General features: G+C 36.6%; 1 protein-coding gene across 11 annotated transcripts in view; it reads left to right on the top strand.

The window, feature by feature from the left end:
* Positions 1 to 7,796, top strand: part of MBNL3 (muscleblind like splicing regulator 3) — a 120,146-nt gene extending 112,350 nt beyond the window's left edge. For 8 of the 11 annotated variants that reach the window (XM_017954382.2, XM_009198269.4, XM_031660759.1 and 5 more), the window contains one exon: positions 164 to 7,796. Coding sequence is in view for 3 of the 11 variants with exons in the window: in XM_021932687.2 (XP_021788379.1) it covers positions 164 to 175 (12 nt within the window). In the remaining 8 variants the exon portion in view is untranslated. The remainder of the gene's footprint in view (positions 1 to 163) is intronic. The other 3 variants (XM_021932684.2, XM_021932686.2, XM_003918286.5) reach the window with 3 other exon arrangements.
* Positions 7,797 to 13,282: the final 5,486 nt, after the last annotated feature.

The following is a 13,282-nucleotide window of genomic DNA, read 5'->3' on the forward strand; positions in this document are numbered from 1 at the left end:
GATCATTCTCAAAAGCCCCATTTCAATATGAAATTCACATTGGGGATATTTTGGCACTGGTAACAGACAGAACTGGAACAAGACCCACCACATTCTCCTGACTCTTCGTTCAATAACCTTTCAATATTTCTCACTCTTTCTTTCTTTTTTTTTTCCATTTCAGCTGAAATTCTGAACAGCAGAGTTATGGAGTATCAGAATCTTTCCACGGAAACCTCCATATGGCCTTTCTATATATTTTCTCGTATGTCTTATTCTACCAACACAACAATAAGCGTGTTGCAGTCAATGTATTAAGCAAAGCAAACCTGCCAGCCAGCAAATTCAGATAAAAAATAAAGCATTAAAAATCAATGGAGATGTTAAAACAACACGAATAGAAAACTAGTAACTACCATCCATCCTATTTGAATTATCAAGCAGAACATGACCATAAAATTTGGTAACTTGTTACATTACTCTTTGTGATTTTCTAATAACCATGCTAAGTGTATTTCCACAGTGAGCTGTTGGCTTACTATATACATTCTTGGTGGATAAATTGTTCATCTGTTTTTGAAGTGTTACCTTACTGTTTTGTTTACAAGATAGTCTATTGGTTTGATTCAGGATGTAACAAATATATTCAGTACCATTTCTTGTATTGTGTTGTGCTGTGTTAGGTTTTTACATACTGTAGTGTTTTGCCGTATATGTGTGGTGTTTGATTTCAACTAAAGTGTTATTAGTGGGGAACAGAACTATATGTGCTTAAAACCATGACAGGTTCATGCAAATATGCTCTCTTTCTTTAGAATATTTCTGTAGGTTTCTTGGGACTGACATTTAAAATGCCTCATTTTTGAATGTGCACAAAACCTGTTCATTAACATGCATGTGTATAATTTGTACCTGCAGATCTGATGTTGCATAATACAATCAAATTGCTAGATTTTTTAAAGAGAGAAATAATTACCTGCACAAAGCAGAGAACTTCATAAAACATTAACCCCTATTTCACTCTTCTTAAATAGCTTGGAAAATAAGACTTTACCTTTAAATGAATTTCTCAGCATTTATAGTAAAAATTATGTAAAGTGCCCATTAGACTTTTTGTGTGTGTGGCTTGAGAATCCTATCTCCTAGGTTGAGTGTCTAAAACTCAGCCATTTTGTCATCTTCAGCTGAGAAACTGGTACTTGGGAGCTTAAAAATATGCTAATTACAAGTTATAAATCAAACAGAGAGATGGGGGCGTGGAGATAGTTCTTACATACTCGAGGAAAGTGTGTAAAACCATGGCAATGTCACCTTTTACACAAATGCCATTTTCCAAATGCAAATGGCTCATGCTCTTTAGGCTACTCTTTGAATAACAAGTAAGAAGCAATCTAGCAAAAGTCAGTCAGGGTGAAAGAGAATTGGTTACAAATAACGACTTTCCTCCCCAAATGGACAGTCTTCTCTATTGATCACAGAGGGAGCCTGAGTACAGGCTTGGAGAAATGGCTAGGACAGGGAACAGGGAAGCACTTACAATTATTCCTTGATTTATTCAAAAGAACTGGGAAAGATGGTTGTAGTTGTCTTTAGCTTCGGTTCAACTGAATTTGGTTTTGTTAAACAGTTCAGTGAAGGAGAAAGCACCTGTGATATATGGCAAGTGTCCCCCTGCCCAAACTTTAACATCAGACCCTCTCACATCATAACCAAGCCTTTTTTTTTGCTTGTTTGGATTTGTTTGCCTTTATATATGTTTGAAAATGACAATAGAGGGGGTTTTAGCACCCTTTGAATAAGACAGAGTGGCTATACTCCACAGAGCTCAGCTGAATTCACATTACTAATACGTATGAAAGAATTTTACAACCAAATAATTCCTGGGGTGTGTGACATATCTCATCCACTCTACTCAGTTATTAATGTTATTATATAGTGGTGGAAACATGAGATTTTACATCAAGTAATAGATTTAATATTTTCTAGTAAATAGGTGTTCTTCCACCAGAAAGTATAAAACCATCATATATATACATATATATATGTGTATATATATATAATTGTTTTTCTCTTTCATGAATATGACAAAAAGCAAATCTGATTGAGGATAACTTAAGCTGGCTAGAAGTGTTCGAATCACAGAACAATGGAGTTAGCAAAATCCTTCTCATAGTTGATGGAACTGAATCCAGGGGCATATGACTTGCCCAAGGCTACCTTAGCCATTGTGGGAACTAGAAATATCTCCTGCTTCCCATTGTTCCTCCTTTTCACATTGTTTGTGCTTCAGAACATTTGATGCTCTCTCCCAAAGCAGACCCATTTGGCTCGGAATGCGAGAGAGCAAAATTAGCTTTCTGGGAATTGATGCTCTGTTGATCTTAATTATCCATCCAAATCCTGATCAACAGTGCTTTCTAAACAGTATTGCTTGTATTGAGCCATTGTCAGCTGTTGACAGTGTTGCGTGGAATTAGAGATCAAGAGTTGTCCTGACTTTTACCTATGGACTCTTTGAACCAGTTAATTTCTGTTTCTTAAATCTTAACATTGCTATAGAAGAAAGTAGTGTATGCCTTTTTGAAATTCCTTCTGTATGGAACTGAGTTTTGTATGATCTGTGCCAGTGCCTCTCCAGAAGGGCGGATCTGACTACATGAATCCAGAAGGGATGCACCTGAGCTAGTCTGGATATATTTCTTAAAGGAGACAAGAACTTTTTTGTGCAAAATGAACTTTTGTATAGTTTGACATCTGCATGCAGTGATCTCACTTAACTTTTTCAACTTTGGGCAAAGACGTACATAAACCATGGATAATAGACCTAGAGTACAGCTGTTTTCATGTTGCGTTAAGCACTGGAAGACATTAACAATGACTTACTTTAAAGTAAAAGGTTCAGTGAGGAATATTTAGGGCCATTGTATTTTTGGTGCCACAATTTTCTACATCGTTGGCATTTTAAAAGTTGTTTTGTAAATGAATTCAAAGAAAGAAAGCTCAAAGCCCTAAAGTTTTGATCAAATTCAATAGAGTTTTGAGGAAAAAAATACAATTTTAAGATAGCACTCTTTGAACTAGATGTGCAATGACTTATTCAAATTATCTTTATTCAAGAAAAGAAAAGAAAGATAAGTCATTAGACTATAAATTTCCATTTAAAAAGACAAGTCACAAAACTAATCAGTGACTCTAAACAAAAATTTACTGGATGAATTGTATATATAAAATTCTAATCACTTATGATTCTTAGTTAACATTTTATAAGCTTTGTATTTTACAGGGGCCTCTATTTATCCAAATTTATTGTTTTTTTCCATTTTTCTCAGCCTTTTGCAAAACATATGCAAGAATGCTGAAACTTGGATAAAACGGGTCATGTATACAGAGAAAATAATCTAAAAGTTATCTTTAAGAGGGATTTAGTAGCGTCAACTTTTTAAAAAAGTATTACGTGACCATAACATACGTATATTTTAAAGAGGGATTAAGATTAAATTAAAGTAAATGGATTCATAAAATTGCTATTTAAATACAGTATTTACTTTTTTAATTGGAGCATGATTCCACAACCAGCAGTGGCATTTCATTTCACTTATCTAGATCAGAGGCTTTAATTTGTAGTTAATCATGATGTGGAAAGTCATCTTCTCTCTACCCCATCAATTTTCTTCATCCATTTTTGAACATGCTGAAGCACTTTGATCTTGCCATAAGTGTTGTCCTATACCACTAGGCGGTGTTCACTAATGGGAGGGCCTCAGCTCACCTGCTCTCCAATTTGGGAAAAAGCAAGTACCTCCTCCCTACCATCAGCAGAAACCGAATGAAATTAATCTTTGCAACTTGAATCTGTTTTAAGTAGCATTACCAATAAGCATAGTGATGTCTGAATAAGGAATGACATTTACATTACATTTTCTTAAATAAGAGAGAACGTTAATGTGCTACTTGAAATGTTATTTGGTTCTTTGTCCCCCTCTTTGAAGAGTATAGATAAGGATGCTCTTAGGTAAAATGCAGCCACAAGTTTTCTGAGTTCCTTTAGTCTGTAGGGTAGGCTATGAGGTACAGAATGATTGGAAACTGAAATCCTCATTATTTTTCTCTCAAATACATTTCACACACATTGAAACAGAAATAGGCAAAATTTATGAGGGAAATCTGATTTCCCATTTCTGATGAATAGATATACTAAGATAGTAGCCTTGTTTAACCAGTGCCTGTAGAAGGCACTAGAATAAATAGCATGTCCAAGTGTATAACAACTACTTCTGTAAATTTAGTTGCTAACCTAATCAAACTGTAAATATAACTCACTAATTGGTACCATATTTTCATTTTTCTTATTTTTCATCTTTAAGGCTTTATTTTATTGCTTTTCTGTAGCTCTAAGTAACTAATGAATTTAATTTCGAAGTAAAGTTAAAGAAAATTTAAGCTTTTACTGCGTGGATTCTGCCCGCCTAGCTAGGTTCTAAACTGACACTGAAGTATGACAAGATACAGATTATAGTCCAAAACTATCCTTTACAGTTCACAATTTAAGAACAAATTTAACTTTATATACAAATAATAATTGTTATCTAATTATATTTAGTTGTTGCTTTGGCAACAAAATTACAACATGGCTACCTTTAGACATTTGTGCATGTGAACATTTTACTTGTAAACTATAGGTGATTTGTGACAGTATGAGCATGTAGAAAATACAGCTCAAAACTATGAAAACAGACATGGTTGAGTTATTTTTTAAACCCAAAGGCCCATATATAAAAGCTGAATTTGTGTCCTTGTGTGACTTTTTGTGAAAAAGTTTGTAACACATGGATTCGAGAATCAGGCTTTATAGTTTATAGAATTTGTTGTGTGGATAGGGTTATTCCACAGTATTTAGACTTAAAAACACAATCATTGCATTTTTAACACATTACCTAACTTTTTTGTAACTTTATTCAAAATTACCCTATTCAAGTGGCATAGCTGTAGCTGCAAAAATTCTGTTTTCTGGAATTACATAAGCAAATATAGCTATATGAGGATTAAAGCATGACTAAAGCCTCTTTTGAAATTAATTCATATATTTAAAACTATACGTAAAGATACTGTGGAATGACCCCTTAACAGTGTTTAAGAAACATATGCTGCAGTTAATTGACTGTCTCAGTTAGGGTGCGGATGTGTGAGACACACCTTTTTTGCACTTAATGTACATAGTCCATGAAAGCAATCCTTGGAGCTTTTTTTAAATGTGAGAAGTCTGTGATAATAGTGGAAAAGTTAGTAAGAGAGAGTTATTTCTAAGGCTTTGAAAAGGACGGTGTTTTGCTCTAAGACTTAACTAAAGCATAATGTTGCTTTGCTGTTATGGAGGCTTTCTAGTTTGCTACAGGTCACCAAAAGAGAAGGCTAGTAACAGGTAACAGGTCAGCCTCAGCTAACAGCATTGAACAAGAGTAGAATAATTTCATCTTTTAACAAGATCATTAGCAAAGATTGTTTACTTTTTAAATTAATCCCCACTATAAACACACACACACACACACACACACACACACACACACACACACACACCAGGCAGTTTCTAGAACAAGTTTTCCCTTTTCAGTGGTTGCAAGCAGTGAAATACCTCATATATTACACGATAGATATTACCTTTATGATAGAATCAGATTTCGTCTTTCACAGAAAGTGATCAGCTGATATATGTGTCAGTTAAAACGTTTATCAATTAATAGTTATTTAAGTGACAAATTGTTAATGTTGACCACTGTTCCTCCTTTAAGATCCAGTAACCAAAACCAAATCGGTAACCATTGAAAGATGATATTTAACAGTTAAGGATGGCCAGCGTAGGGCAGTTTATTCCCTTCAATAAAGGAAAAAAAAAAAATGCTGCTGGCACAACTTTATAACTGACTTTATTTACATTATACCTGTTCAGTGGAAGCTGTTTTCTGACCTACCTTTACCAGATTACAAAGTACTTAACTGTGCCACTTCAGCCTCCCACTGTTTTGTTTTAACTAAACAGAAGAGAACCAGCCAAAATCTTACATAACACAGGAGCTGGAAGAGAATGTTTCAATCTGACCATCTCTGCCAGTTTTAGCTCCCACACCACCTACAGATAGCCAGTTAACTTTCTTTTTGCCCCAGGCAATGAGGCCCTTGAAGAGGTCAAGGTTAGAAAGGTTAAGCATTTGATCACCACAGGTACTTTGAGTACTTAGAGAAGGAGCCCATCCTGGGGTTGGTGGAGTTGGTATTGCTACTCGTTTTGATAGTTGTCACTTACAGAGAAAGAAAAATAAGCCAAAGCCAGAAAGCAATCCAAGCCTTACAGTTGTCCAATACCTCAGGGCCAGTTGGCTAGAATTTTCTTTTCCCTCAGCCCATAATCACTCAGAGTTAGCCATACAACAAACAGCCTGACAATCTGACCAGCATTTCCATTGATATAAAATGTAAGCATTCCTTCATTCTGTAGTTAGGAATTCCAACCTCAGCCCTATCTTCAACATAATTTCCCAATTTAACCTATGTACTGATATGGACATTTCTTTGTGAATCTGCCAGATTCAAGAATGTATTTTTCTAAGGTCAATAGAGATATGACATTTTAAGTCAGGAAAAATCACCTGTAAATTAGTAGGAATAACCGTAGAAGCATCACAAAAGATACCCCATGTATAGATGGCATGGTGTGCATGCTGTCAGCCACAGGGTCATACTCTGGAGTTTCAACATAGAGGCTGTGTTTCAATAAGTAAGACAAATTAGGGAATTAAGTATAACAAATGGATGTAACTGAGGCCAAGAAAAAAAAAAAAAAGCCCTCTATTACTAACCTCAAGAAAGTATTTAGTTTGACTAATTTGTGCAGTTTCCAGCCCTTCTACTTGTTCTTGCCTATGAGAGAATCACTAATACTCAAAAGCTGGATTACCGAAGAGAAATTTTATCTTTAAATATAATCCATCCACAATTATGGTATATGTAAAAACAAAAATGTATCACTATGAAATAAGTCGCAGCTCTTTGCAGATATTGCAAAATCCTTGCTAGGCATCTACATCATATTAGTTTTTTAAAAAATACCTCTGTAAGAAGACCTAAAAGTAACCCAACTATTAAGCAGTGCTTTTTTTTCGCCGAAAACACACAACCTAAAGATTTATCTGTCATAAAACTGCATGGTTCCAGAGCTTTATTTCTGTGTAGAGTTGCTATTTGTTAGTGATGGAAACAAATTATTTTGTTGCTATGTCTTTTGTGTCTAGCAGTTGAGAGAATGATATGACCATCATATCACTGGATTATGGGAATGAATGCCCTTTTCAAAATAAGTTTCTTTTTATTATTGTTGCTGCTTTAACAGAAAATGAGCCATTTGTCCCCATGCTCCGAAATTACAAGCATTTAAATTTAAAAACTTTTGAAGGATTTTCCTAAATATATTCTTTTTTAAAGGACTAACTTTGTGCATTCATATAACAAGAATTTGGAATAATGTGAAAAATGGAGGCACATAATTTGGGTGGAAAATCGCAATTAAAAATACATATAAGAAAATTATTAGCCCTGTGTAACATATTTAAATAATGACCAGAATATTTCATGAGTACCAACTCTTCCCATAGTATTTTTACTCCAAAATGCAATAGCTCATTCCCTCAACTGCAGACACTTTGATTTTTTTTCAAGTTATAGTGCTGTAGTGCTTGTTTATGTTTAAAAGTGCACATTATGCAGCTCATTTTAGTATGCTACTTCCATGTTTATTTTTTGTTCTTTTAATAAAATGCGTAAACTTCTTGGTTATGTCTTTTTTTATGAATCCATATTCACACATTAGGAGTTCACTTGAAGGCTATTCATGTTCTAGTATATTAATGCTAATATTTAGTAATTCTAAAATGAAATTTAAATTTCTGACTTGGCTCAATGTTATATTTCATACATAAAGTAAATTTATTTCCAAATATACCATCAGTATTTTGAATTATGTAGATAATATATCCATTTTGTTAGGCCTATTACTCCTATAAGATTGAAGTTACTAACACAAGAAAGACACTTCTATTTTAATAAAAGAAAACTTAAAATTTTGAGAGAATGCTTACCAGTTTCTCTTGTGCCTCAGAAATCCTAAGGCATATTCTGAGATACATTATTAGAAGTTTCTCTTTCCCAGTTATTCATGTCTATCCTGCATCCCCAGTGTAACATATGAAACCAGTGTTGTTTATTTCCTACTTTCCAGATGGGTATCAATCATTTAATAACAATGAGATGCATGCATTTTTCCATTAAAATGTTTTCTCTCACTTAAAATTGGTTATCTTCAACAAATGGCACAGTAATAAAAGGATGATCATTTTTGTTCTTTAAGAAAGTAAATGTAATTTGGTAATTTATTCTGCCTTATTTCAAAATGCTTCAAAAATGTGAATCTGGAACTTCTCTGCATTGACCACTGTCCTGGAGTCGGGCTGATAGAAAACTGGGGTGAACAGAGTTTAGGTCAGAGGCTGTGGCAGAGCAAAGTATTACTGATGTGTCATTTAACAGTGAAGAGGGTCAGGGAGGAGGTTGGGTTTTACTATTTCTAAGGTGGTTCCCACGATGGCATTTCTTGATAAGCCAACTTTGAGCCGTTTAATGTTTTGTAGGTGTTTCTGTGAGTCTGATAATACCAGCACTAAATCCAGTTCAGTATATAGACATTTACAAGAGGTCTTAGGCCTCTTCAGAATTCAGTTAATGTCTTTCTCTTTGGGGCTGCTGAATGTTAGGTAAGAATTCAGGGCAAGCATTCCCGACCATCATCAAAGTGGAGACTTGGAGTTTCTATTGGCTGGAAGAAAGTTGACCCACAGGCAAAACCAGATGTAAACCAAGTTTGTCTTGGGTACTTTTCAAATTCTTTTCACAGCATCCTTTTCTCATCCCTCATGGTGGCCTCTGGCCCAGGAAAATCCTCAAGATAGCAACTTATCAGGCCTGCTTCCTCTGATAGATCTGGACTTTTCCCCTTAAGTACTTTCCTGTTGGGCTTCTCAGACTATGGAGAGCTGCTCATAGTTGAGATCTAAGCGACAAATTACCCTATGGTGTTCAAGAATGGCCATACTTAATGTGCTGCCTGTCCTGAAAGTGTTCACATTTAAAAAGGCATGACTTTCCAATGGGCAAATATCAGACACCTACATGCATAGATAAGGGAAATATGTTTTACTTAAGCAAACTTCTAGGCATTGAAGCTCAGTGTTTAGGCGCAGAGATGGAATTCCTATAAGCAATGCAGTCATTCACCACCCCAGGAAGGCCAAAAAATGAAGACTCTTGTAACTTTGTTATTATCAGGAAAGTTATGATATGATAATAAACCTAAAATACTGACTAGATAGTGAACGTCCTAAAATTCCACTGACCAGAATCCACTCCCATGGTCATCATCTGTAGAGGGCATGATACAGTGACAGGCCTGAGGTATGATTATAATTCTGGAGTAATTTAAAGCCTATATTTGTTAAACTTTAACAGATGGACACGCACTCTCTGATTTTCTACTTGGCTCTTTCCTGTACTGGAAATGCACATTTAACTAAACCTTCCTGGCTTTTCTGTTCAGTGCCTGACTTACACTACTCCCTTAGGCAGGAGGACAGTGGGTGTCTGTGGAGTAAAAACCAAGAGCTCCAAACAGAGATTTTGGATACAAAGGACAGCCACCAGGAAATAGGGTGAGCTTTGTGAGAGGGACAGACTATCTGATTCCCATCTGTACAAACATGTCCAAAGCAAAAGCACAGCATTCTGAAGGGGATGCAGAAATTCATATACAATGGCAGTTCTGGTCAGTGTAGCCCAGCATTTTTCTGTTGTGTATGGAAAGAACACAGTGAAAAGGCAGGCAGGGCATCCGGTGCAAAGTACAACAGACATAGACACACAAATCCAGTTTTCCTGATGAGAGAGGGAGCTATCTCTTCATAAGTGATGCAATGCAATGCAGGCATGTACAAGTACAAGGAAAGATTGATTTTTAAAAAGTCATAGTGTAACTGGATGAATACCAGCAACAGCACCTGCTAAAGCAGACAGCCTGTTCATTAAAAACTGGACTTGAGGGAATGGAGAAAGAATCTGAGGAGCCTGCAGTCAGCATGCTTGTAGAGATGTTATGGCTACAGAAGATGATGATCAACTCATAGAGGTTCAATGTAGTTCTCAAGAAGAGGGTGGGAAAGCATAAGATGGGGACTAAGACTTTGCCTTTAACCTTCATGACATGAATTGAATGACTCTTTTTTGGAAAAAAATGGCAGTTATAATTGTATCCGTGTTAATTATATATATTTCTATATATATAGTAAGTGGTTATTGATGTGCCTTTGTTAACCATTTAACTATTTAATAAATGTGTGTGTAGTTTGTTCAAAGTGTTTCAGTTCTTCTCAATCTCTATGAACAAAGACCCAAGTTAAAGTCACTTACGGGTAGTTACACTAGGAAAACTTGCACCCATAAGAATCCATGCAAACAATGGTCATAATTTGGGGCTCACAGAAGGGGCTGCCAATGAAAGCCAAGCGGCATTTGTTCTAACAATCACACCCCATTTTCACAATTCATATACAAAACCTCAGTGATAAGCAAGTGTTTACCATAAATTGAGCTACAAGCCAGTGGTAGAGAACACTCTAATAAGCAACTCTTTCTTCTGATGGACACCATCAGAAATACTAAAGATGCCTGGAATCTCAGTGTCACTGGGATGAAATTCTGGAGCCAGAGGAACACCCAAACCACACAGGAACAATATCCAAGGAGTGTCAGACATCCCGACATGTCGTCCTCTACTCTCCACATTCTGGAGAAATGTTCCTGTGGGGGGAAAAAAAATACAGCTCTAGATATTGTTAGGGTGGCTTAGGGAAAAGTCAGTCCAAGAATAACTTTTTTGGTAATAACAAACTAAAAAATAATTGGAAATTTATGATTGTGAATGCATTCAGTGCTGTGCCATTTGACCCTTCTCCTTTCTGCTCTATCCTCCACATTACTGCCAGAGTCATTTGCCTAAAGTCAAGTGGTGGATTATTTCGATTCCTGATTAAAATCTTCACAGGTCCTCAATGTCTATGGAATAGTCTACACTCTGACATAGCACTCTTTTGTGCTCTGGCCTTGGGCGTGCCCTTTACCTTTCCCCTCTGCCTCCTGTAATGTGTTACAAAAGCAAGCCAGAGGTGAACAGTGGTTCAAACAGTAAAAACAGATTTTATTCAGGACTATTGCCATATGGGAAAAGAGACCTCAGTATTGAACGGGGTTCAATTTTAAATACAACAAGGAAAAATGGGAATTTATAGCCAAGGAGTAAGGGTAGGGGACAGTGGATGGAAGATTACTAAGAGGAAGCATCAGAGATAAGGGGCAGGGTAGGGACGCGGGGGTTGGGGGGGATGGATTCCGGCTAACCTGACCTAACAGGATTCTTGCTGAAGACAGGTCATGGTGAAAAGACATCACCTGGGAGTCGGTAGAGGATGAGAAACCTGATCAGATATCAAGGGTGGGCTTTTGGCTAAACCAACTTGGCAAGATTCTTGCTAAAATTGAGCAATGCGAAGACAAACATGGAAGTGTAAACATTGAGGCCAAGTTGGGAAGAGGACTCGGAAGAATCTGACTAAAGTTTGATCAAGGAATAACTTCATCACTGTACATTCCAGGCAAGTTAAAGCACTGTTGGGGAAATGTAATAAAACAAGAGATCTTCTCCCAATCCAGAAATCTTCTCCAGAAAGGTAGTAAAGAAAGAAAACACTCTTATTATTGAATAAACATTAAACCAGAGTGTGATGTACATCGCAGGTAACTCACTAAGAGAATGCAAAGACAGAAAGGAATCTCACTCCCTAATATAGCCAAGCAGATACAACCCATTACATGTATGTTCCCAATATAAGTAATGACTAGTCCTTGACCAAGAGGATTTTAGAGCAGCTTTTGTCACACAAAATTTTGTCCTAACTTTACGGTGATAATTGAAGAAGTCACTTGTGTTGGCTTTATCTGAAGAAGAAACAAATTTTCTCATATATTTTAAGCAGGAGGTAGTTTTGCAAACTGGAGCAAGGCCCATGAAAGTTAGGCTCTTACCCTCCTATGGGAACTGGGAGATAGGGATGCTACCTCCCTTGATGTTTGCATTTCAAAAAGATAGCTCCTAGGAGTTGTAAGACTGGGAGAAAGGCTTACTTATTTAGCCATTTAAAAGATTTGCATAAAAAAGACTTGCAAAGGACAGAGAAATAAATTTTAAAAGAAAAGGGAAGGGGGTAGTGTAGAAAGAAATCTCTTCCCTTATGTTCAACAGGGAGAATTAAGCTTCTTATTTTTAACTTGTGTCTGCCCTTACACCACTCTCTGTTTCCCAGATACACACCATGGGTTCCCATGTCTCTGTCTTTTCATCTCAACTTGAAACACCTTTTCTTCTTCTTCTTCCTCTTCTTTGCAAACCCATTCTATGTTGACATGGTTTGACTGTGTCCCCACCCAAATCTCATCTTGAATTGTAGCTCCCATAATCCCCACATGTCCTGGGAGGGACCCAGTGGGAGGTAATTGAATCACTGGGGGTGGGTTTTTCCTGTGCTATTCTTGTGATAGTGAATAAATCTCACGAGATATGATGGTTTTATAAAGAGCACTTCCCCTGCACATGCTCTCTTGCTTGCTGCCATGTAAGATGTACTTTGCTCCTCCTCCACCGTCTGTCATGATTGTGAGACCTCCCCAGCCATGTGGAACTGTGAGTTCATTAAACCTTCCTTTTACAAATTACCCTGTCTCAGGTATGTCTTTATTAGCAGCATGAGGATGGACTAGTACATACGTATGTATCAACTAGCACTCCCTTGAGGTCTTCTCTGGTCTCACCTGCTACACTGAGATGCAGCTAATATTTCTTTAGTGCTTACCAGGTGATCTCAAAGCTCAATTACCACATCCTCTATAGTGCTTCTAACATTGTCTCTGTGCCTCCTTCATTAAATCTGGCTTCTCAAGAGCAAGAACCGGGTCTCGTTGATTTTAGTATCCTCTATGATACTTGGAACAGTAGCCATACAGTACAACTGCAATAAAAACTTGGGGGAGAAATAACTAACAAGTCAGGGCACTTTTATTGTAAAGAAGAAAGAAAATCCATTCAAATAAAAGGGATTCATGTAATGATAAAGAAAAATTCCAGTTTCCAGCTGCAGGAAGAACAACTGGGCCTCAT

The sequence above is a fragment of the Papio anubis genome, chromosome X (genome assembly GCF_008728515.1).
Source record: "Papio anubis isolate 15944 chromosome X, Panubis1.0, whole genome shotgun sequence".
NCBI lineage: Eukaryota > Metazoa > Chordata > Mammalia > Primates > Cercopithecidae > Papio > Papio anubis.